At 45.1% G+C, this 26,529-nt stretch overlaps 1 protein-coding gene across 1 annotated transcript in view; it reads right to left on the bottom strand.

The window, feature by feature from the left end:
* The window catches only part of PRKAR2A (protein kinase cAMP-dependent type II regulatory subunit alpha), a 610,052-nt gene that overhangs the window by 444,136 nt on the left and 139,387 nt on the right, over positions 1-26,529 (bottom strand). The window contains exon 2 of the mRNA XM_078661792.1: positions 16,440-16,475. Within this exon, the coding sequence (XP_078517918.1) occupies positions 16,440-16,475 (36 nt within the window). The remainder of the gene's footprint in view (positions 1-16,439; positions 16,476-26,529) is intronic.

Raw genomic sequence — 26,529 nt, forward strand, 5'->3', positions numbered from 1 at the left:
TGAATTTGTTCACGAACCGTAAATCGAGAATGGGCCTCATTGTCTCGTCTACTTTTGGTACCAGGAAGTATGTTGAGTATACTCCTGTGTTTCTTTCCTTGAAGGGTACCCTTTCTATGGCCTGCTTCTGCAGGAGTTCTTTTGCTTCTTCCTGAAGGCACTGCAGCTGCTTGCTTGCTAGCGGCTTTCTTCTTGGTTTTCTGTTTGTTGGCCTCGCCTCCAACTCTATGCAGTATCCGAATTGGATAATGTTGAGGATCCATTTGTCTGATGTGATTCCTCTCCACTCCTGGAGGTGGAATCTTAATCTTCCTCCCACTGGTGTCCTGTGGTCGTAGGTGTCTAGTTTGTCTTGACCCATCTGTACGTGCTGCCCCCTGGGATCTTTTTTGTGGGTGGGCACACGGATTTTTTTGAAGTCACTTGGAGGTGGGCTGCTGGCCCCCTCTTCTATTTTGTCCCCGTCCATTTCTCCCTCGAAAGGACTGGCCTCTTTGTTGGTACTGCCAGGGCTGTTTCTGATGGCCCTGCTGACCCTGCGAGTCTGCCTGGTGCGTTTGCTGGAAAGCCTGGTGTGATGTACCTGGCTGGTTTCCGCCTCTTCCGCCGGGCCTCCGTGACGGGGTGCCCCTCTTGTTCCCTCTGAACTGCAATGCTCCCATGGATCTTGCTGTTTCGTTATCCTTCTTAAGTTGGCTGAGTTGCTCATCAACTGTTTGTCCGAAAAGCGTACTGCCGTTGAATGGTGTGTTCAGGATGCTGTGTTGCACCTCCGGTTTGAAACCGGATATCCTGAGCCAGGCGTGTCTCCTTTCCGTGACGCCCATCATCATGAGCCTGCTGGCGGTGTCTGCCCCATCCAGGGCCGTCTTAAGGCAAGAATTTGCAGCATTCTTCCCCTCTTCAATTAGCTTTTCGGCTTTCTGCTTGGCATCCTGGGGCAAGTCCTTCACCAACTGCCCCAGTCCCTCCATGATTTGGTACATGTGTCTGTTTACCAGGGCGTTGGAATTAGCCATGCGCCAGTGGGTCGCGGCATTCCGTTCGATCCTTCTGCCCACCAGATCCATCCTTTTGCTCTCTTTATCCGGTGGCGGGCCCGAGGTAGTGGGTACGTTAGCCCTCCTCCTTGCTGTGGCCGTGATAATGGAGTCTGCGGAGACCGTGCCCTGAATGTAGGCCGGGTCCTTTGCGGCATGCTTGTACTTCTTCTCAGTTCTGGGAGTTACTGCCTTGCATGTTGCGGGCTCCCTGAAAGCTTCCTTCCCCTGAGCCAAGACGCTCTCGAGCATCGGGAGGAACTGGCTCCTCGTTTGTGTTGGGAGCAATGTTTCCAGAAGGAAGTCTGCTTTCTGCTTCTCTTCGTCGAGCTTGAGCTTGAAAGCTGCTGCGGCAGATTGTATCACCGCGTTGTAGGCCCCGATGTCGTCCGGCGGCGAGGGCCTCGAGGGGTAGGTGTCGACCACCTCCTCCGGGCTGTCGGTGTCGACATCGATGTAATCTACCTCCTGAAGGTCATAGGGCGCCGACTCTGTGTCTGTCCTGCCCTCATCTTCCTCCCCATAGCTGTAGCTCTCGTGGGGATTCTCGTACTCCTCCTGGTCGTCGAACACCTCGACGTCCTGGTCTTGCTCGGTGACTTCGGCGACCTCTTCTTCTTCCTCCTCGACCGCCTCCAGCACTGGTGGCTTGGTCTTGTGAGGGATCGTGAAGGCCTTCATCCTTGCGTCGAAATCTTTTTTCCGCTGCATGAAGTTCTCCATTTCTGCCTCGAGGCGCCTTCTTTTCTTTTCCATCTCGGCCGCGTGTTCCGCGTCGGATGGTTCCGCCGCTCTCTTCGACGGATGGCTCGTCGCCGTGCCTCTCGGAGTCGAAGTTTTCGACGTCGAACCGGATATCGGGTCTCTGGTCGTCGTCGACAGTTTCGGGTCTTTCTCCCTCGTCGATCGATCCTTTTCGGGGACGATTTTCGACGTCTTCTGCTGATCAGCAGCTCTCGGCGCCGGGGACTCCTTCTCTGAGGATCCGCTGGGCCTGGGAGTAGTCGCGGACGCCGCCTTTTTTGGCGTCGGCGCTTTCGGGGTCTTGCCCTCGATTTTTCGAGACTCAGAGTCTCTCGGGTTCTTGGGGGCCGAAGAGTCTCCTACCTTGTCAGAAGTCTTCGTGTAATCGGTCTCTACGACCGTGTAGCTGTCGTCTTCGGCGGCAGCGTTGTCTTCTTCCTCGGAGGACATCCCCAGCTCGTAGAGCGACGGGGTCGGGGCCTTCCCCTGCAGGGCGGCGTGTGCTACCCTCTGCCTCTCTCTCACACGAAGGGTCTTCGGGGTGAAGGCGGAACAGGCGTTGCAGTCTCCGCTTTCGTGGTCCACCGGTAGGCAAAGGTTGCATACCGGGTGCTGGTCCTTCTGCGCGTACTTGTGGTGGCAGTTACGGCAGAACTTGAACGGCGTGTTGTCCATCCTCGAGCGTCCAGGGCCTCTCTGGTCGCGTGTTCGTCGACGGTCGTCGAAGATCTGGATGGAAAACGCCTTATCTTTGCTTGTCTTTCGTCGGTGAAGTCCCCTGGAGTCTTCAGATGACTTCTCCTCGTCTTTTCTGTATTTTTCTTTCTTCTTTCTCCAAAAATGTCTGGAGCCCAAACGGGAACGATCCAGACCCGACCGCGGAAAAAAAGAATCTGAAGATGGCGCCCAAGAGTGGGAGCTTCCGCAGGAAGCATGCCGACGTCACCGGAAATACACCCAAAGGGGGTGTGACGCCGACGCCCACCTGGGCAAAGAGAAAAAAAAAAAAAAAAAAAGACAAAGAAAAGACTACGAATCCGGACCCAACCACAAGACCGCGGAATAATGCACAGCATAGTGAATCCAGAAAGATTCACGCTGCAAAACTAAAGTGTTGCAGGACTGAACGGGCAAAATGTTCGTCCCTGCGTACCTGACCATCAAGGCACTAATGTTTTGCGAACATGTGCAAGGATGCCCACGTTGCTGCCTGACAGATGTCTTGGACTGGGACCCCCCTGAGCCAAGGCCATAGTCGCAGCCTTTTCCCTGGTGGAATGGGCCTTTAATCCCTCAGGGGCTGCTTCTTTACCAACATTATACACGTACTCAGAAGTATTAAAAAAATTCAGTCCATTTATTTATTCAAATTATGGAACCTCGTACCTTTGATGTGATGGACAAAAACTGGAAAATGAGAATAAATAAATGGACTGAACTTTTTGAATACTTCTGAGTACGTGTATAATGTGAATCACAAATGTGTATAAGGCTGTGCAACTCTTAGGTGATTCGCACAACGCGCGTCACACCTTTTCTGAGTATTCACACAGGGGCACTCGTGACGGTGCACCACAGAGTGCATGCACGACAAACTTGAGAAATGACAATGGTGGAAAAACAATTGTAAAACAAATATGGGTGTGCTTCAGGATACTTTCAGAGATTTGTTTACCTTCCGTTCCGGACCCTGTTAAGCACTCCGAATGGAAAATGAAAGTAGAAATCACGAAAAGCAACATCTTTTCACGTCAAAGGCCGTTGAAATATGTTTCCGGGTGGAAGTACATCAAGAATAAGGAGTATTCGCATGTTAACAAATTATTTTGGGCAGCATTCACAAGTTGGACTTTGATGGACACGTTTTATTTTTAAGTTGATAGTGTTGCTCCATCTAACAGGGGGAATGGGCAATGCATTTCAGTTTTTTAAATTCTGATGTTTGGTTGTTTAAGAGTGCACAGAGGCACAGGTGTAAGATAATGCATATTTTCATGGAATAGGGATTGTGGTTCTTGTAGTTGGGAGAGTCTTTCGAGGGTGGAGCACAGGATTGGGTGGCATGGATTGATTACAGCTGGGGAACGTTATGCGCGATGTTATAAGCAGTTGCAAGGAATGATTCGAATTTGATTATGTTTGAACGGAGAGGAGGAAGACACGCTGTTTGTAACGCGGTAGAATTACCGCAGGTGTGAACAAGAGATTAAAACGTTCTTAGAGGGAAGATTCAGTCAGCTGTAAATTAGGGAGGATGTTTAGGGGTGGCATTTGTAATTTATTGTTTGTTTTATTAATGCAATGATTGCAAGGTTGCACTTGATATTTATGTTGGCAAATTAGGTTACGGGGCACTGCGTAATAGGTTGGGGTCAAGAAATGGAGGATGGGGGTTGATTGGCACGGGGTATATCAATGGAGGATTACATTAGCTTTGGTAACACAGAAAGGTTTCTTTTAAAGGGTAAGGGTTACAATAGGAGAGTGTTATTTTATTGCTGCTGCATATGAACGATTCTGGTTGGCTGATTAACTATTGCAGATACCCCTGACGAAGATCAATTATGATCTAAATGTATTGGGTGAAATTATAATGTCAATGGAGGATTCGAGTTTCTTGAAACGTGCCTGTGATTAGGCCCGGATGGGCAATTCCAGAGCAAACAAAATACATGAAATTATGGAACCTCGTACCTTTGATGTGATAGACAAAAACTGGAAAATGAGAATAAATAAATGGACTGAACTTTTTGAATACTTCTGAGTACGTGTATAATGTGAATCACAAATGTGTATAAGGCTGTGCAACTCTTAGGTGATTCGCACAACGCGCATCACACCTTTTCTGAGTATTCACACAGGTGCACTCGGGACGGTGCACCACAGAGTGCATGCACACCAAACTTGAGAAATGACAATGGTGGAAAAATAATTGTAAAACAAATATGGGTGTGCTTCAGGATACTTTCCAGAAAGGACATAGGATAAGGAGGAAAGCAAGATAACACTACAACTCACTCACCTGCCTGGCAGATGTAATCGCCACTAAGAAGGCTGTTTTGATGGTCAACAGCTGGAGCGGACAATTGTGCAAAGGTTCAAAGGGAGTGCACATCAGATAGATAAGGACCAAATTAAGGTCCCACTGTGGCATAACAAAGGGCGTGGGTGGAAACAAGTGAGCCATCCCTTTTAGAAATCTATTTGCAATAGGAGACTTGGAGAGAGGGCTGGTCTGGCAGCAGCAAAAAAGCAGACAGAGAAGAAAGGTAACCCTTGAGGGTTCCCAACGCAGAGCTCTGCTGGGCAAGGGTTAGAATGAATAAAAGGACAGTGGAAAGACAAGCAGAAAGAGGGTCAATGGACATTTCTGTACAGTATAATACAAATTTCTGCCAACAGGTTCACATCAAAGTCCTTTGATCTTCAGATCACCTAAATGAGCTCCCCACCCTAGAGTGGAGGCATCCGTTATCACTGCGGCCATTGGAGATGGAGGGAGAAACTGCTTACCTTGAGACAGTTTGCTGGACCCACCCCACCATCGAAGATCTGCTGCAGTGTCTCACAAGACCGTGACCGACTCTTCGAGATCTCCGTTGTGTTGAAACAACTGGAGGGCCCTTGTATGCCAGCGAGCATGGGTGACCAACAGAATGAAGGAGGCTATTGGACCTAGCAAGCGTAAGACCTTCAGGACTGAAACCATAGCTCCACTCTGAGATATCAGAATCGTTGCCTGAATGTCCAGAGTCTGCGAGGATAGGCTCAATTCACTGTACTGCTCCTATGAACAGGGTGCGCGGTGATGGCTTTAGGTGGGACTTGGGCTTGTTGATGGAAAAGCCCAAGATGAACAACAACAACTGAGTTGCAAGCTGCAAGTGACGCAACAACAACTATGTAGACTTGGCTTTGATCAGCCAATCGTCCACGTAAGGGAATACTGAGATATGCTGCGACCACCAAGGTCACCTTAATGAAGACTCAAGGTACAGAAGTAAGACCAAATGGAAATACAGGTCCCTGGTAAAGTTGCGACTCCACCCTGAAATGGAGATATTTCCCATCCAATTGTATAGTGGGGACGTGGAAATACAAATTCTGCAAATCGATTGAGACCATCCAGTCTTCCTTCTCCAGCGCAAGAAGCACCTGAGAAAGGGTCAGCATGTTGACCTTGTCCTACTTGAGGAACCAGTTAAAAATCTTGACGTCTACGATCAGACATACACAAACATCCTATTTGGGGAATCGGGAAGTACCGGGAATAGCATCCCTGATCCCGCTCCTGCTCTGGAACAAACTCTACTGCACCCTTTTGAAGTAGGGATTGGACCGCTTGCTGAAGGAGCAGAAAATGGTCTTTGGAACAAAAACCTTATTGGGGAGGAAAGGGTGGGGGAAATTCTTGGAAGGGTAGGGAGTACCCATTTTCTACAATATCTAAAAATCACTGATCCAATGTTATAGATCTCCATTGTGGTAGAATTTGGACATCTGTCCTCCCACCAGCAGAGATGCTCCAAGATGGCAAAACTAGGCCTGCTCCTGTGAAGTTGGCCGGAGAGGAGGAGGAGGTGGTGGATGGCTGATGGGTGGCTCAACATCCTCTCTAACTCCTGTAGAGATGATTGGACAGCTGCTGTTGCTGGTATTGTTGCCTTCCTCTAAAGGAGACGTTCCTGCCAAACCAGCGGAACGCTCAAAAGTGTATCACTGGGCTGCGATTGAAGGCCCAAAGATCTAACCGTCGCCTTGCTTTCCTTGAAACTCTCCAAGGCAGAATCGACTTTGGCGCCAAACAGTCACGACCCATCAAAAGGCAAATCCATCAAGGTATTTTGCACATCCGGCGAGAATACAGACCCTCTGAGCCATGCGTGCTTCCTTGTAGCAAAATATGTCCCCATTGCTCTTGCAACAAAATCCGCTTTATCCAGGCCCAACAAGAAAGACCTGTTGAGCAGCAGCCTGGCCATTGTTCAGCAGCTCAGAAAAACGACCATGAATTACCTCTGGTAATTTCAGAATCACTGTTTTAGCGGAGTCTATCAAAGCATTAATGTACCGTCCCAACAAATTGCGTTGGTTGGCTTCAAAGCCATGCTACCAGAAGAAAACACATTTTTGCCGACTGTTTCATCTTTTTTGATTCCCTATCTGATGGGGACGTAGGAAAAGACCCAGGAGTTAACTTGGAGGAACAGGAAGCTTCTACCACAGAAACTCTCCGGTGAAGGATGAGTGGCTAAAACAGAGGATCTCTGGGAGCAGGCTTGTGTCTCCTTGCAATTGCTATGTTTACTGCAAAGGATGACATAGGTTTCTACCAAATTTCTAGAATTGGCGCATTCAATGCCTCATTAAAAGGTAATAAAGGCTCTGATGTGGAAGAAGTAGAATGCAGCACTTCTGTTAGCAAATTAAACTCTAGTTCAGTTGGTGCAAGAGGCAGTTCCAACATATCAGCTCAGCTGGCTTCCTCATCACTGAAAGGTATGAGGTAACCTCCCGTGGAGGAATACCTTGTGGAGACCACAATTCCCATTCTGAAGAATGTCCAACCCAGTTGCCACTTCTGACCCTTCGAGTTCTGGATCCAGTGATACTATTTCTCCCACTTACAAATCTTTCTTTAAAAGAATACTCTTACTCTTCAAAAAGCCTCAGAGCTTCTCTTCGATATCTATGTCTCGCTTTAACAATGGAGTCGGTGAAGCCAGTATCAGCGCTGGTGACTTCAGCACCTGTATAGAACAAGCGAATGGAACTGGAGTAGAGTGATGTGACGCCACAGCAGATCCAGCCGACGGAGAGGGCGCAACATGCACCTGTGACTCCTGTTGAACTTGGACTGGCGAAGGAGTCGCCTTCCCAGGCACCAGAGGAGGCCAGGATACCTGGGCCATCGGCATAAATGGAAGGAAAGGCGCCTGCTGATATTGCGCTAGGAAACCTCCCAAAAAATAAGATAGTGGTGCATGTGGCCTGCAGGCGCACCAAATGTAGTCATCGCCCTGCTGAAACTGCTGTACAAAGCAAGCAGGCAATTCGAAGGGATGGACCCTGGAACTGAGAAAGTCCAATTCTCTGTTAAGGAGGTGGAGGCACAGCAGGAAGAGGGATTTGATCTGGCTCCGGAACAGAACGATCAGGCAAAGTCGATGGCTGCCTTGAGCTCAAAAGGCTGCGCCAGAAAAGCTAATGGGGATGGGGCCGGAGTCACCTCACCTCGATCTTCTTGTGACTTCGGACGAGGAGACACTAACTTTGGAAACTCACCCCTCTAAGATGGATGTCAGCAGCCATGCCACCACTTCTAATATTTCCTCTTCACTTACTTTGAGGAATGGGGAAAGACGACTCTGAGCAAAGAAGAAGACTTCGACATCCTCTTTTCTCCTTTCTTGCCTTGGCCATTAAGAGTTTCTCTCTCCTTCAGCGCTTTGGGGTTCATCTGTTGACATGATGAACAGGTGTCGACAACGGGTTCGTGTTTGTGTGGATCCGTGATGGACTACGGACCATGACATTCCTTGCACAGCTTGATACAACATTTCCTAAGTAGAGACATTTTTCCAGCAACACGTTGCACTTTCCGGAAAAAATGTCGGAAGAGTCCTAACTCTAGGGAGAGCCTAAGAAAAAAACGTTACACGTTGAAGAAGTGGAAAAAGGGAACGGACGTCAGTACGCCCACACAGGCATCTTATGGCTCCATTGAAGACATGATGATCCACGTGCAGAGCCATAGGCATTGTGACGTAGACGTGGAAGAGCTGTCGAAAATAGTTTCTCTGGAAAGCTGGCAGACTGGGATATTCAAAAGTAAGGAATCCACTGGTATCCATCCATCAGAAAGCTGCAACACTGCTGTACATCGCATTAGTGGGCATGTCTTAAATCTATCTTCGAACACTGTGGAGTATGTGGGCGGTGATCTTACTGATAGACAGTCATTCCCTATCTTGTTTTCTAGGAACACAAAGTTCAAAACCATACAATACCTTACACTGTACATAACAGACTCAAGCCACTTACACAAAATATTCACCACTGGGCTGGACACTTGCCAATTTGGTTTATGGGGACTGATTTCACACATAATTTGGACGTATCTTTATATTCACCTTTACAGATCAGATAGCAGGAAAAAAACTGCTAGGAAACCCAAGGTATGCATAGTTGGATTGCTAACCAGAACCTAAAGTAATAAGATGTCATGTTGATTTTAACCAAAAGACTAACAGCTATGAAATTGAAAAGTGACAATGAGGCTCAGACCCACTTTTGAGAGCGCAACTCTCCGAATAGGCAAAGACTGATGGAATTTCTGTGCCTACGTTTAAGACTGGGAGATAGATCCGGTAATGCAGATGAGAGTAACTTCTTCTTAAGGTAGCAGACTAATACAACATGCCAGGCCTACTTGAACAGCACCCCAAACCCGTTGCTGAGATGAATTACTGGTGTGACTGTGCCAAAGGGGGTCTTACCCCTTTTCTGGGACTGACTAGGCTACAAATGCATTTGACTGCGAGTACTTTATGATTGTGTCCTCTGCATATATTGGTGGCTGGGGAGTGTGAGCCGAGGAAAACCTTCTGTTCGCACTGTGCATCTGAAGCCCGTGCTCGCCATTCCTTGACTCCAAAGGAACCTACTGTGGATATTTATCAAGCCCTGTGGACCAGTACCGCTTGTCTCCCGCCGCCCCACGCTCTCTGACCATCTGAGCGGGGCCGCCGAGCAGAGAGACGAGCGAGAGCTGCACCACAACCCCCAGAAGCCCCAGCGCTCTGCCGCGTCACCTGCTAGCGCCAGGAGGCGCTCAAAAGCGGCATCATTCTCATCGAGTGGGGGAAACCTTTTGTTCGCGCTGTGCATCTGAAGCCCGTGCTCGCCATTCCTTGACTCCAAAGGAACCTACTGTGGATATTTATCAAGCCCTGTGGACCAGTACCGCTTGTCTCCCGCCGCCCCACGCTCTCTGACCATCTGAGCGGGGCCGCCGAGCGGAGACGAGCGAGGGCTGCACCACAACCCCCAGAAGCCCCAGCGCTCTGCCGCGTCACCTGCTAGCGCCAGGAGGCGCTCAAAAGCGGCATCATTCCCGTCTCGCGGGACGCCGGGCGAAGCCCGGGCCAAGGGCGGGCCCGTTTAAGCCCGTTCAAGACCGGGCAAGACTGGACTGGGCCACGGTATTTCTATTTGTTATTCCAGATACTTACATTATTTTTATTTTTAAGTTCTATTTTTTTTTATTTATTTTTTTTTTATTTTTTTTTGTGTTTCATTTTACTGTCTGCTTAGCTATGAACAAAGGTACTAGAAGTAAAACGGCGTTAAAGACCGCTCAGATAACAGGCCCGATTAACCTGTTCATCACTAGGACTAATGAAGTGATAGAGCAGAGTATACATATGCTGGAGCGCCGAGTATCACATGAACTGGAAGTTGCGAGAAGATCCTCTATGGGACCTCTCGCTTCTGCCCAAACACCTATCCATCAGGGAACGATCACCCCCTTGCTTGCTCCAGCTGAAACTACCAACGCTGTGATACATACTGTTCCAAACTTTGTGGATTTATCCGCAACTCAACTGTCTCTCGACTCACATATTAGTGATGATCTTGAGAAAACACCCGACCTACAACTTTCCCACTCTTACGCTGATTCGACGGAGATGAATCTTAAGGGCAAGAGGGAGGGTGCGATAGCCAAAGGGGCGAAGAGGAACAAGAACAAACACAACAATACTTCTAACTTAAATAAATCTACTTTACCTTTAAATACCCATACTTCTGTATTAGATCAGCATACTCCCACCCCCATAAATGTCAGTAACATCTCTGCAACCAACATCACAGGCTCCCCGGAGAACTTAAACAGTCTGGGAGCAGTGGGGGGCACACATGACACATGTACCTCAAGCTCATCTATAAGTCAACTTCTCAAAAAGCATGGGGGAGCTCCTAAAACGTTACCTACAACCTGTCGAAAAGAGTCTTAGGAACATTGGAAGACAACTAGCAAAATTAAACACACCAGCATTTACGCAGAAAACATTAGGCCCACTTACCACAGGGGGGGGGGGACTCAGAGATGTTAGCAAATTGGTGCAACCACCCGTATCGGATACCCGACCAAAGTCTGTACCCCCTGAAAAAGTTGTAAATATACAATCTGAGCATAAAGTTGCACAAAATACCTCAAGGCCTATTCTAAAAGATGGGAAGGTAAAACCCAACCAAACTTTAGATACTCCCCAAGTAACCCCGGGTCACTTAAAAGGTACAATCCAGCCAGCTAAGCCGAAAGCCATCCCATCTACATCACATAAAGGCCCGGCTTCGCAATCCCAGGATGACTGTAGGAAAGGTGTAAAGTTCAGGCGTCCAACCCATCTTCCACCTGAGGCGACCCCATACACTGCCATTCTTACTGGGGTCCCGGAGTTGTCGGACAATGTCGACGAACCGCCATGGTCACTACGAAACAAGGTACTGCAGTGGCTGAGCCAAAACAGACCTCTTCAACCCTCAAACTCCAGCAGAATTACTTCAGTACGAAGAGTGTTCTGGATTGGCGAAACCAAAAAAAGCATCCAGGGCGATTGTGTTATAGTCAACTGTGATGACCCCCCCCCCCACAGTTGACTATATCTGCTCCTGGCCAGCTCTGGCGAAAAGGGGCGGGATCGATGTACATCGACTCTCCTTTTTTTACCCTCCATCTAATACTCCAAATTATGGAGAACCTTCTAGATGGGAGGATGGTCAGGACTGGTCTTGGAGTCAGGTGGGACATTGGAACAGAAATAGAAATAGACATTGGACCAGAGAATGGGATCCTCTGCCCTGGTTTCCAAGAAGAGAACACCCAAATATAGAAGGCTGGAGGGGTTTCCCCACAAGGAACAGGTTCGACTGCCTAGATATGGTCGATTGACCAACAGGGCCCCTAAATGGGGAAAACGGGGCTCAACAGCCATCTGAGCCTCTCCCTGTTTATTTAATTCCAGAGAGCCCAGACCAGTTGTACAATAACACACAGATTTACTGTTACACCAGCCCAGCCCCGCTGAACATTGCCATTGCTCTTGACCGGGAGTTAGTGCCTCTGGACCAGCAGTCCGCATACCAATTAGACATGGGCTTAACATCTGCAGGACTCCCCGCCTTAGATAAAATTGAGAATTTTGATATATCTCCAGGCGAGGTTAAAATCTTAGAAACATTAAAAACGACTGGATATAATATAGATAGTACCGATACCTTAACCGTACAGGCGATAGGCCTTGTACAAAAAGAGGGCAGAGCTAGCCTGAAAACAACATCTTGGAACATTGCAGGACTCTCCAAAAAGTCATCGGACCAGACACTCCTAACTTTCATGGAAAACTTTGACATAATTTGCCTCCAGGAGTGCTGGGACCAGGAGGAGACTCATATGGAGGGCTTTAGCACTTTCTTTATTCCATCCATACAGGGAAACCGAGGTAGGGGTTCTGGAGGCCTGTGCATTTTTGTCTCTAACCTGGCCAATCTGACAATGATCAGACATGAGGGGGTAGGGCCTAAAGTGAGGGTGTGTAAATCTCTCCAGGGATTTTCGATCCAAGGGAAAGGGCGGAGCCTCCTCCTGATTAATTTATACAACAATGTGCTAAAAGAAGATGTTAAAGCATTTATAGATGAGTTAATCTCTATTTTAAATAAAGGGGCTGGGGAGGCAGACTGTATCCTCATAGCGGAGATTTTAATTGTCATTTATGCCCACATGGTGACTCAAATATCTGTGGTATAACAAATCTAAAAGGGGAACCCAGTACACATTTTGAACACTCCATTTTCGGTAACATGTTAAATCAAGTAATGCACGATTGGGACATAGGAGTCGCAAACGAACTCTGTGAGCCCATGGTTGCATTTCGACCAACGTTTCATGGCCGAGGGGCAGATACTGTAATAGACTTTATATTAATGTCTAATAATAATCAGGGTTCCATTTTGGGGTATGACACCGAAGAACTAGCAATGAGCGACCACTTTCCAATTAGCGCCAGCATTGCTGTGGGTAACCACGTTACCCATACAACAAGCATATCCGAAAGACTATCGTCACTCCGTCTCTCTGTCCAGGAAAAATGGATATGCCATTAAATGGGCTAAGATTGACTCCAAAAAATTCCTAGAGGAGTTAATTAGGAAAGAATTGGAACACTTTTTAACATGCTTGGAACAAAATCCCAATCCCCATCTGATTATAGCGGCCTACGGTAAGATAGTTGCAACCATAAACGAGAAATTAACTAAGAAACAAAAAGCTGTAGAGGTATCAAGATCAACTGGCTGGTTTAACTCAGCTTGCACCAAAGCTCACAAAGCTCTTATACAGGCCATAAAGATTTTGCCAAAAGACACTAGTTTAGTCAAAACTGCCAGGCGAGTTTATAAGCAGACCCTACGAGATAGGAAGGAAGAACTAAAAAATTGTGCCTGGGAGGCACTAATAAAGGCCAGTGCTCTGCGGGATAACATTGCTTTTTGGAGAGAAATTAACGCCCCTTTTTTCACTGAGAGTAAGACAGACTCTATGGAGGTCGCCATAGCTGAAGACGTATGGGTTAGTTATTTTACGTCTTTGTATAAGAACGATCCATCAGTAATGTTAAATCCCTGCACGACACCACAATGAGATGATACTACTCTGCAGTTGGAACTCTCATCAATCCAGGATAGCTTTCCACTCAATATAGCCTTTACCCCATTAGAGGTCGAGCAAGCAATCTGCCAGAGTGCGAACTTAAAGGCCCAAGAAAACATCGATCTATGGGCTCCACTCCTTGAAAATGTATTAAACGCTTATAGCAAAGTAGGCTTCCCTGACACATGGCACGAAGCTATTGTAATCCCAATATTTAAAAAAGGTGACAGGCAGGATCCAAAATGTTACCGACCCATTTCCTTGCTCGATACCCTGATGAAAGTAGCAGGTAGAGTACTACTAACAAAATTGCAAGCCTGGGCCGAAGGTAATGAGATCCTCTGTAAATTCCAATATGGATTTAAGAGAGGTCTGGGCACGGTCGAGCAGGGCCTAAATTTGACATTAATAATGAACAAATACACTGTAGCAAAAAAAGGGAATTTGTTCCTAACATTTGTCGATCTAAGCTTGTCTTTTGATTGCTTGGATCACAGAGTGTTATGGAACACCCTGAGTAAAATGGGGATAGATCCACACATTTTAACTTTTATAAAGGAACTCTACAGAGATGCAGGTGCCATGGTTCGATATGGTAAAAATGGAGAACGAAAAAAAAGAAATTCCCATAGAAAAGGGTGTACGCCAGGGCTGCATCCTCGCCCCATTTCTTTTTAATTTATATATCAACGAGGTGGCAGATTTTTTAATTGAGTTGGAAGTCGATTATCCTAAAGTAAACGGCCTGTCGGTTCCATTATTATTATATGCCGACGATGCCGTGATTATGGCACGTACACAGCTGGGCCTCCAGAAGGCCCTAACGGGATTCTCAACTTTTATGAGTACTAGAGGATTGAAGATCAATGTGGGAAAAACTTTTACCATGTGTTGTACCTCTAGAAACAATTCTAAGATAGACTGCAAAACCTTTGTAAATCAAACAAAGATAGCGTTGGCCAAAACATTTTCATACCTAGGTATCACTTTTAATAATAGGGGTACATGGACAACAGCCATCACCACTCGCAACCTGGCGTTTTCCCGCACGATAGGTGCAGTAAAACAATTTGCCAAGAGACTGGGCGGCAAACCCGTAGACATCCTGCTTAAGATCTACGCAGCTAAATGTGTCTCTACTGCTATATATGGTGCTGGCATCTGGGGGATGGCAGATTGTACCCAAATTCAATCAGTTGAAAATGCATTCTTCAGGTATTTGCTATCAGTCCCAAAATCTACCTCCACGACCATATGCCACAAAGAACTGGACAGAGTTCATATCACTGACTTAATAAAAATAACTCCTGTCATGTTGTGGTACAATATATGGACCTCTGAGGACACAGCTTTTAGTAGGGAAATTATTCAAGATTGCATGAACCAATCAGATCTTAGCAAGGTTGCATGGTTATCCTATGTTAAAAAATTTGAACTCTATTGGTCACCCGGAACTTTATCTAACCCCCACCTCATGCACACAAATGACTAAAAAAGCTCTAAAAGTAGCTTGCATTGATCGATTAGAGGAGAGGCGGTGGTATCTAGATGGGAATAAGTCCACAATCATCTCACACCGTCGCATTCTTCATGGTCCTGGCCTACATCCTTACCTGGCCCCAGTTTTTTCATGCTATCATAGAATGCTTCTTACGCGGATGAGGACTGATTGTTTTTATAGATTAATATCATTCCCGGCCCCAAATCACTGGTCTGCTAAATTGACAAACTGTCCTTGCGATGATCTATCTACCCAGTCAAATATCCATTGCATCCTCTTTTGTAACTACTATGAGTGGGGTAGAAAAAGAGATTTTTGTTACCAATCCTAAAGCTGTGGGGTCTGAGAAAATGCAAACCAGCACTGATTAGATTGTACATGCTGCAAGATGAACCTACTATTAACGCAGCGATTAAATTCCTGAAATTTGCTGTAAAATGCAGAGGGACGATGGCCTAATGATAATGATTATTGAGCAATGACTGCGAAATTGTATTATGTGCATAACCACATTAAATAGTACATACACTTTTTTTATGTAGCGTGTGCTCTCTGCACCTTATGAATTTTATGAACTGTATGAATTTTATGTACTCTATGAATGGTTTTTAACATGCTTGCTTCTTATTTCTTAATTTATTTATATGTAATTCAGTGTGTGTTTTTAACCCGAATCAAATGTATAACATATATGATATGTTTTGTATTCTTCTTCTGTGCTTTTATGGTCTTTTTAAAAAATACCGAATAAAGCTATCTTTGAATTTGAATTTGAGCCGAGGACTGTCTAGGCTTTAAGCAGCATGAGACACTGGGTACCAGACGTGATTTATGGTACTTCCTATACACCGTAATTTTGTTCACCTCCACTGTAGTCCTTTGCAGACAGTTTTATAGAGGACTGCCCAAATGTCAGTATTCTTCATTGATAGGCTCGCCACATAACTTCAAAGTAAATAGGTTAAAAAAAAGAATATACATTTTTTAAAATGTTTCCTGATATTTATGAGAAAAGAAATGTGTCTAAGTGAACAAGTGTTGAAAACAAACATGACCAACATGAGCATGTTCTTCATTTACTATTAATGGTGATATGAAGGTAACAAAGCATGCTTGATAAAAAGTACTATATAAATCATGAAAAATAGCTTTCCATGCAGACAAGATTACTAAATACGACCCATGTAAAGATTGACAAAATTGTTTCCATCCACACACATAAAGCAGGCGATATGAATCAGTCACATGGAGAACCAACTGCAAATGGAAAACAAAACAGACTGAAGATCCACATCTTGTCAAGGTATCATGGCAGTCCAGTCTGCCAAAATTCTGAATGCAAGCAGTAAACTATCAGTTCAAAATTCGTAAACTTTCAACAAACCATATTATATACTTTCTTCGTAATAACAATAAAGTCGTGCCTAGTGAAAAGAATTACCTGAAACTCTTCTGTTGTATCTGTTTATTACAGGTGCTGTTAAAAAAAAAGAAAATGTTTTAAAATACAATCATTTTGGGAATTTATGTCTAACATTTATTTAACTCCAATTTTACTTTTTTTCTTTCCACTACAAAACAATTTAAACAAGCACTGGTAAAGCCGATCGGTCTCGCCTTTAGCTTTGTCAGTTTTATTTTTTTAAACAAAAAAAGTGCTACAACCAACCAGCATTCACTGCGTCATAGTTTGGCGTGGAGTGGTGCAGAGTAGAGTGGCACCATGAGGTGTGGCGAGTGGCGTGGCTTAGAGTGGCGCAGTGAGGAATGGGGTGGCATGGAGTAGAGCGGCATGGAGCAAACTGCCGTGCAGAGGAGCGCAGTGAGGGGCAGAGTGGAGTGAGGTGGGGCAGAGTCAAGTGGGGCAGAGTCAAGTGGGGCAGAGTCAAGTGGGGCAGAGTCAAGTGGGGCAGAGTCAAGTGGGGCAGAGTCAAGTGGGGCAGAGTCAAGTGGGGCAGAGTCAAGTGGGGCAGAGTCAAGTGGGGCAGAGTCAAGTGGGGCAGAGTCAAGTGGGGCAGAGTCAAGTGGGGCAGAGTAAAGTGGGGCAGAGTAAAGTGGGGCAGAGTAAAGTGGGGCAGAGTAAAGTGGGGCAGAGTAAAGTGGGGCAGAGTAAAGCGGTGTTTAGAGTGGAGTGGAGTGGCATAAAGGCACTGTGTAGGCGAGTACCATAAATTATTGTGAACTAGTGTAAAGTAACTGGTGCTCATGAAAAGCACTCTGATACCTTCAGGTCGAGTTTGCACTATATAAAACTACAAAAAATGTCTCAGGACACTCAAACACAATGCCACTCTAGTAACTTACGCGTGCTATGCAAGTGAACAAATGAAAAAGCAGTCAACAAAAACTTGCAACTCTCCGCAGAGGTCAAGAATAACTGAGCTGTTGATTCCAAGACCCAATATAGTGGAAGATAAATAACTGTAAACATTGCATGAAGGGTTTTAAAGTCCAGCTGACAATTAAGGTCTGGTTTGAAATCATCAGATTTGACACTAATTGAACAATCTGAACTTGATCTATGCATCACACAAAGGATCAGAAGTGTTGCAGGAAGTGAGCTCTTTTTTTTGGGGGGGGGGGTTAAGGTTTAACAAGCATTGGCATAGCCAATAGGTCTCGCCTTTGGGATCTCATAAGTGTTTAGCCACGCAACAGTTAATGTTGTTGCAGTAAGGATATTGTGCTGCATAAGTATATACTTATAAGGTCCCAAAGGCGAGACCTATTGGCTATGCCAATGCTTGTTAGCTGGTAGCGGCTGGGCAGAGCACGTGCACGTGGTATAAATAGTCGATCGTTGCCATAGTAACAAATGCAGTCACACATGGCTGCCGGATTCATGGAGCACCTAAACGGACTTCAGAGCCAGTCACCGAAGTAACCCCTACGATGATAGTGGTATTCAAGCGGGTACCCACTGGGTCTATGCCATAGGATGCAGACTCCGCATTTGATGTGCACTCGCGATGCCTTGTTAGCGACCTGACGCGCAGCTCATCAACAGGCCAGGCTTACAAATAAACAAGCACATTCTAACCAAGCTCAAACACATTCTGTAATTAAACCATTCCATCAAAAAATAAAAATCTATTCATAATGACAAAATAAGGAAACACGTCTCTGCACTCACCAAGAGATGTGATCTCCGAGGGTAACCAGTGACGTCTGATTAACCAGCAGCGGCAGCATAAACGTACAGTTGCCAGCAGGGGGCGCGAGAGAGAAAGAAAGGTAAAGAGTGAGAAAGCAAGAGAGTGAGACAGAGCGAGAGACGGAAAGACAGAGCGAGAGACAGAGCGAGAGACAGAGCGAGAGAGAAAGCGAGAGAGAAAGCGAGAGAGAGAGAGAGAGAGAGAGAGAGAGAGAGAGAGAGAGAGAGAGAGAGAGAGAGAGAGAGAGAGAGAGAGAGAGAGCGAGAGCGCGAGAGAGCGAGAGAGCGATCGAGAGATCGAGCGCAAGAGAGCGAGCCCGGGAATGGTGCGTGCGTGGTCTGCTTATTTTCAAGCACTGCACTCGTGCTTGTGGCGCACCCCTGCTCGCTCCCGCAAGGTGGATGCCACCACAAGCACGAGTGTGTGCTTGAAAATGAGCAGAGCGACGGCTAAAGGCCCACCTATGCAGCGCAAGCGCGCTGCATAGGCGAGACCTAAAAAGGGGTACAAAAAGGTAGGGAGAGATGATTTGCAAATGCCTAACTACAGAGGCTGGAGGCTATGCAATTCCAGATCAGTATTGCACCGTAATCACACTCAAATTCAAGGCCTGGCTCTTTTACAGAGAATGGGGCCTGATTTAGAGGTGGGCTTTATGGAATGAACACACAAAAAAGCCTCTAGTGACTCTTACTCCCAATCCTGTAAACATCTTCTGATAGCTTGGTGCTTGCATTGTATTTCTATGAACGGAGTCCTGCGAGGAGGTAATGGAAAGTTTGGCCACCCTAGTTTCACAGATCTCCAGGAATGTGAAGGCTGCAAAAGACCATGACTATACACTACAGATTTTGTACAGATTAGCGAAACAAAAATGACTGACTCAGGCCACTATACAATTAACAACCAATAACCGACTTCATAAAAAGTAAACCAGAACTAATACAGTATAGAACTGCATATTTCACTGCTTCTTCCATGCCAGAGATCATTGCTTTTTTCACAATATCCTATGGTCTACGAGATCCCTTGGAAGCAACGGTAAGTGCAAATTCCGAATGTTTACTTACTCCTGCAAGTTTCTTAAAGCAGGCAACAGCAAGGTCAGCTGGCCTCGAGAAAACTAGACACAATGTGATCGATAACATGCTCCGTGAGAGCTGGGCTTCGTCTAATCAAAAACAGGTTTTATTTTTAATTTGTTTTTAACTGTGCACCAGAGTAGGAAAAGCTCAATTATTTTGTTAAGATAAAAGGAGAGCGAAAGAAACAAACTGGAATGCCCCAAACAAAATGGCCAAACATTATTACACCGTGGCAACATGGACTACAGAAGGTTTTCACCGCCGGCAGCTGCCACCGGATGTGTGCATTGAAGTGGTTTGTGTGTGGGTGTGAAATCATCAATGTGAGGTTAACTTGTCAGACATATATTGTCACACACATCACGAAGGAGTTCTACTGCATAACTTTGCATTTCACATCAAATCACGCTCAATCAAAGCAAAGGTTGACAAAGAACATGGCGTTTACTGTTGAGTCTCTGGGTGCCAGAGTTTTCTCGAGATGCTCGTGTACTCGGGAGATCCACTAAGCAATAGTTGATGCACCAAGCAGAGTATTTAGTAGATGTACCTCGCTTCTGGCCATAGAAATGTATCCAACTTGGTTGATATGAGGACAGCTGTGACGATGCACTTTAAGCACCATCAAGTAGGGATGTGTCATATTTTGAGATTTTATCACTGACAAAAACAAACATGCATTTAGTGTATTTGCTAGCACCAGACTTGCAATCAAAAATGACAAGAGATTCTAGAAATGCCCATAAAGGGCGGTTCGGGGGGGGGGGCTTCACCAGAGAGAAAGAGAGAGAAAACGAGAGAAGACAGAGCGAGAGAGAGAGCATGAGAGAGAGTGCCCGAGAGTGGTGCGTGCAGTCTGCTCATTTTCAAGCACAGCACTCGTGCTTGTGGCACGCCCCTGCTCGCTCCCGCAAGGTGGATGCGGCCACAAGCACAAGTGTGTGCTTGAAAATGAGCAGACTGGCGGCTAAAGGCCCTCCTATGCAGCGCATGCGCGCTGCGTAGGCGAGACCTAAAAAAAGGGAGTGACCGAATTAAACTGAGGCATTTTTTTGTTTAGATTGTTGGATACCAGTAAAAAGGCCAACATCCACTAAATGTGTATAGCAGGTGATGTCCATCATCACGGACATTTTCATAGAAAATCTGGGAGTAGGTGTACCTTGCTGAATTTTTTTTACGTCCACAAACCTTTTAGGATGCTGTCACAATGTCCGCTTGATGTCATCAGAGATGTAATTAATGATATCATTTAACATGGCATAATTGATGCAATAGGGTGGACACAAAAAGCGTTTTTTCCCAATTTCAACTTAGGAAAAAACACTGAAAGGATTTACACTAAACTTGGCCTGACTTTGCTTGGTTTGATCTAAAACACTTCTGTAGTTTTTGAGACATAGTTTAAAAAATGTGTTTGATGGGAATTCAAGGGCCAAATAATGTTAGTTATAGAAATTCCCCTAAAAACATCAGGTGAATGGGCATCAAGGTTACATCCTAAAACCTAAAAACCACTGAAATTCAGTTATGTAGAGTTATGCAACTACCACTTCCCAAGGCACTACACATAACCTAAAAAACATAAGCAATACACTAAACCACCTTCACATAACCAATATTTACAATGAAATGTATATTTCAACAATTCACACAGTGTAATGTTTAACAAGAGATTGTAATTAAAATGTAATTAAAGGGTCATTTTAAAAAAAGCTCTGTTTAAAAAAAAAACATTTTTCAAGCTTCAAAGTGCAGCCATAGAACCCACCACAACAAGGGGGGTCTGAAATCCAGCTGGAGAGCATACAGCTGCAGCTAGATGTGCTTAAAAAAATATGTTAAGCTCTCCCGGGGTTATGGATTTAATGACCCAGGAGAACTTACTGGTTTTTGGGTTTTCTTTTTATAAATGTGCTGGGGTGGCAGCTGCACTCCCTGCAGCACCCCCAAAATATTACAAAACATTGCACTGCCCCTTCTATGGATATCGCGATACCAAAGGGGATGCTGGACGGAGCGTTTGAGCAAATCAAACACTCACCCCCAGTCAATTGATCTGGGTTCAATCCATCACCATTCTTTAGCTCAGTCCACCACCCCAGTTCAGACATGGTCATATGCAAATCAGTTTGACCCTGTGCCTCATGGGAACAGTCCAGCCCGAACTGCCAAGCCATGTCTTCCCTGGACCAGAAACAAGCATCGTGGGACCGGTTTCGGATTCTATGGATATCAACAAGCTCCCAAAAAAGTTTAAAGAGTCCTCACAAGGCATTATGGGGGTACTCCTTCAAGGAGCATAAATGAATGAGCGGCTACTGCTGCTCATTTATTATATATTTTTTTTGTTTATGCTGAGGGCTGCATGGGGAGCCCCAGTGAACACAACCAGCTCCCCTGTCAGCACACATCCTGGATGCTGGCAGAAGAGGGCAAGTCTTTATTTGTTTTATAATTACTGGGAGGAGCCGCCCTCCCAAAGCCTTAATAGGCCCCGGGGGTCCTATCTCCCAGGGCCGCATTTCTTTTTTTTAAGAGGGCAAGCCTTTCCAGGCCGTAGGGACCTCATCTCCCCGGTGCCCTGCCCACCCAAGGTAACAACAACACAAAGTTGGGGGAGCCCCGGGAGCTGGTTTTGCTCCCAGACGACAGAAGAAGGTTATCTTGTCTGCTCCCCCCAGGCGGGAGCAATGTCAGTTTCCCTGTCTGCAAGGGCTAAGAAACAAAAGGTTGAACCCACCGACGGGACCATTGTTTGCAGTTCTTGCTGGTTGTAAGCAGACAAGTTTTCCCTGCCCGCACTCTTGCGAGTAGGGAAGCGGTCTTTAGGGTGGGCTCCTGGGGACACAAACTTCCGTAGATGGGGTCCCCAGGGCGTGTCTAGGCTTGGGGAGAGATGCCGTGCACCCCCTCCTCTGTAATCACACAGCAGCCCTGGGGATGGGGCTGCAAGGGCCTCCTTGAGGCTCCGGGAGGGGGTCGCACAACCCCTTCCTTTCAACAAGGTCAGCCCCAGGGGATAGAGTTTCCAAGGGCTTTAAAGGCTCAGAGAGAGGGAAGTAACCCTTTCCCATTATTTCACAATCGGCCCATGGGTCAATTTATTTTAAGATTAACATTTTTTTACATCACTTTTGGTCCAAGAGGGGATCCCTCTGAGTCCCACAAGGCCTAGGGAGCACAGTATCCCTACTGTGTCCCCTTACATCTTTTTTAATATTTTTTTTTTACTTTTTTACTAGGAATTAGGACTGAATACTGAGTCCTAGGATGGCTGCCGAAGCCTTATTGTTATTTTGACAGCTAATCAAATCACATCTTGAGATCCGTCTGCGCCGCAGATCTTCCATGGCATAAAATATCTAGAAATTGTGAGCCTTCATTTCTCCAAAACTACTGAACAGATTTACACAAAACCATAAGAAGCATGCTATCTGGACTAAGATCTAGCTTTCTGCCAAATGTTGTTTAAAACCATTCAGTGGTTTTCATGTAGATTTGTCTAATTTTCCTATGTAAAAATAATCGGCATTCAAAGAAAATATGGGCAATGATATTAATATTTTCTATGACTCAGGGCTCGAAAAATCAAAAAAATTGTACTAGTCCTGCAGGACTAGTACCTTAAAAAATGTCCTTGACCTAACTGCAACCTACTTGACCTCCGTCTGTGAAAGTGGAGCAAATGTGACAAGATAAGATTTAAAGGCATCTTTATTGCTCATTAACTTTGTGAGCAATAAAAATGCCTTTAAATCTTGTTATCTTGTCACATTTGCTCCGTTTTCACAGACAGAGGACAAATGTTGGTTTGTTTTCCTACTCGCCAGAAAGGGCGTGTAGGACTTAAAAACAGCTCGACCTTGTTAAATTTAGCTCGACTATGCGAGCAGAATTTTCGAGCCCTGTGACTGCCCCAAACTTAGAGCTTTTTGGAGGGGGGTGGGGGATGTTTTATGTGGCATTTGTAAGGTTAAACTCAAGGTCAACGCCTCCCTGGTACTATTTGGGGATGACGGCGCGTTTGTAAAGAATCTTCAGCAGACACATAGATGCTTGTTGTTATACCTGGTCTTAATAGCCCGGAGAGAAATCTGTATGAAGTGGAAAGAACTGCGGCCCCCAAAGTGTGAGGACTGGTTAAAAGCTGCGTTTGCCATGGCCCGTTTGGAACAAGGGGGAGAAAGTAAGAGTGGCCCTAGTGTCCTGGGGTAGGGATCTGAGACTGGTATAGTTTACTCTTGGTTCCTCCTGGTGCTTTGATTACACCAAGCTTCCAACAAAGGGTCTGGTCTGGTTTGGCCTAAGCGAATGCAGCAGCCGCAGGGTGCACTGTTTGGAACGACAGCTTCTTTTTAAGAATTGCAGAAGCTTATTGGTGAGATGAGGACAAAAAAATAAATAAAACAATTGGGAAAAACACGTTTTGGGACCCCTTCCTTTTTCTTGCCGCCACTTTAACACATCCCCCGAAACTTTACAGGAAGAAGATTATGTGGATGAGACTTTTTTGGGGGCAGGGGAGGGAAGTATATTGTAGATGTGCCAAACAGTGCCTAAGTTATTAGCAATCTTAAAAAAAATGCTTTTCCAATAGAAACGGGTCATAACTATAACTACCCTGTGGCAATCACCACTGGGATGGATATACGTATATCGTTTCACTGAAAAAAAACAAAGGTTAAGGTAATATTATAGTTTGAATCAATTAAAAGACCATCAGTGATGCCATTTGAGATAAGTGATGTCATAAATGATGTAATCGAACATGCCATGAGTGAGGTTATGTGATGTCATAAGCCGGCATGGCGGCGGTTCGTTATAGTTCGTGCTGCTAAATTTAACTGATGGATTTCTGTGTTTTTTTGTTTTTTTTACTTCTTAACATTAATGTGATCACTGAGAAATTTACCTAACTAGAATGTTACCTTAACCTACGTTTTTTCAGGGAATTTCTAGGTTGTGTGTGTATTTTTTTTAAGTAAATTATTTTTGAGTGAATGTATAGTAGAATAATTGTATAATATATCTAGGTTGTGTGTTTTTTTTTAAGTAAATTATTTTTGAGTATGTGTAGTAGAATAATTGCATAATATATCTAGTGTGATGACATTATTTTAAAAGGGAATGGCTATTTTCATTGTAACGTAACAGTCAGCAAAATGTTTCTAATAAACGATGTGCGAGTATAAAACAGAGCAATATTTCAGTTGAGATTGTGTATTTTCTCAGTTCTTGTAACTGTCATATTGAGATCTCTTCCCAGCAATTTAATTAATTTTCTAATACTATACTTATCATAGTCTTTGTATACATTAAAGTCGCAATTATAATTCAGAGAGTGATCAGTTTATGCACTATTGTACAGTATTCCTTTTCACTATGTAAATCTATTTTTAAGTTGTCATTTCTCTAGCGAGAGGCTCAAAAGCCATTCGCGAGTTCGTATAGTTCTAAATTTCATTTGAATATATTGTAGAGAGTTCTTTATCACGTTTTCAGTTATTACTTAATGCTAAACTATAATAAGAGGAATTCAAATATGTTTGAATATCTCGTGGGAGCCAGACAAAACCCCCTGCGTGGACTCAGACGGGTAAGTACTTCCTTTAGAATAAAGTTAATAATAGTGTTTTCTTGTAATTTTGAACAAAGTAAAACATTAAAGATGTTGATTAACTTGGAAACATTGATCATGTATTGTTGAGGCCGGGCCAACATCTAGCTTCCTGCCAAATTTGGTGCAATTCCCTTCAGCAGATTTTGCTAATGCCAGTCTTAACGTCTATGGAAATGCATGGGGATTTTGCGTTTTGGGAAACCTCCCACCCCTTTTTCTTGGCCCCCACTTGTCGGATCATCACAAAACTTTCCATGCACAAACTAGTCAAAAAGAAGCACCTTTTCGAACAGTTGTGTCAAAAGGGGTCTACGTTATTAGCAATACAGTAAATGAAAAAGCGATCCTAACTGTAACTACCTAGCGGCGACTGCCACCAAGATATATGTACGGTTACAGGGACATTATAATTAGACACATATTTCATTCGTACAAAACCAGAGAAATTCAGCAGTTATAGCTACCCGATGTAACTATAACTTACACACTTGCAATGCACTGCTTATGAACTCACATATTACATCACTCATGACATCATTGATGAAATCTCAAATTACGTCACTAAAGAAATTACTGATGACATCATCCAGTGATTGTGTTTTCAAAAAGTTACTGAGCGTTAAACATATATAATAAAGTGGCTATAGCAGTGCCTGTATGGGTGTGTATGTGGGTGTGCAAGAGGTGTAGAGAAGATTGAGTGGGAATGTGAGACTGTGTACATGAGTGAATGGCCATTGTATAGTAGAATGTGGTGTGTCCTGTCATTGTATAGGACAATATAGAATGGTATGGTGTGACCGGTCATCGTATGGTATTTCATCAAACAGAACTATATGGTCTATCCTCACATCGTTTTGTATGCTGTAGTATGGTATGCTATGGCCTGTCATTGTATGCTAATCTTTGTTACAATGTACACATTAAAATACGGGAGAAAGCACAAGAGGTCACATAAATCATGAAGCGCGCATAGTGATGGCACTAAGCCATACATTTATTTAGGTACCATTGTTTATAACGCTATCAGCCTGTGACCTGCTGGTGTTGATATGCTGCACCAAAGAGTAAAAGTGGAAAAGATGAAAAGTAAAAGGGAACAAACGCAGGAGACCTGCAGTCGAAGCAACAGCGTGGAGCAAAACCAAGAGCAAGATAATCTAGAAAGATATACTCTTATGAAGGGCTGCAAGTAGAAGAAGAAAAAAAACAGGCAGTGAAAGAAACTGGAAACAGTGGAAGGACACTCCAAAACAACAGTAAGCAGTACTTGGTCCAGGCTCCAGGGATAGAGGAACACATAAAACAGAAAGTCAAGCCAAAGTGAAGCCAGCATGTGCTGGCCAGACAAGCCAGCTCGCGCTGACCAAAGACAAGCCAGCTCGCGCTGACCAAAGACAAGCCAGCAGGCGATGACCAAAGACAAGCCAGCAAGCGCTGACCAAAGACAAGCCAGCAAGCGCTGACCAAAGACAAGCCAGCAAGCGCTGACCAAAGACAAGCCAGCAAGCGCTGACCAAAGACAAGCCAGCAAGCGCTGACCAAAGACAAGCCAGCAAGCGCTGACCAAAGACAAGCCAGCACGCGCAGACCAAAGACAAGCCAGCACGCGCAGACCAAAGTGAAGCCAGCACGCGCAGACCAAAGTGAAGCCAGCACGCGCAGACC

This window comes from Lissotriton helveticus, chromosome 9 (genome assembly GCF_964261635.1).
Source record: "Lissotriton helveticus chromosome 9, aLisHel1.1, whole genome shotgun sequence".
Lineage (NCBI taxonomy): Eukaryota > Metazoa > Chordata > Amphibia > Caudata > Salamandridae > Lissotriton > Lissotriton helveticus.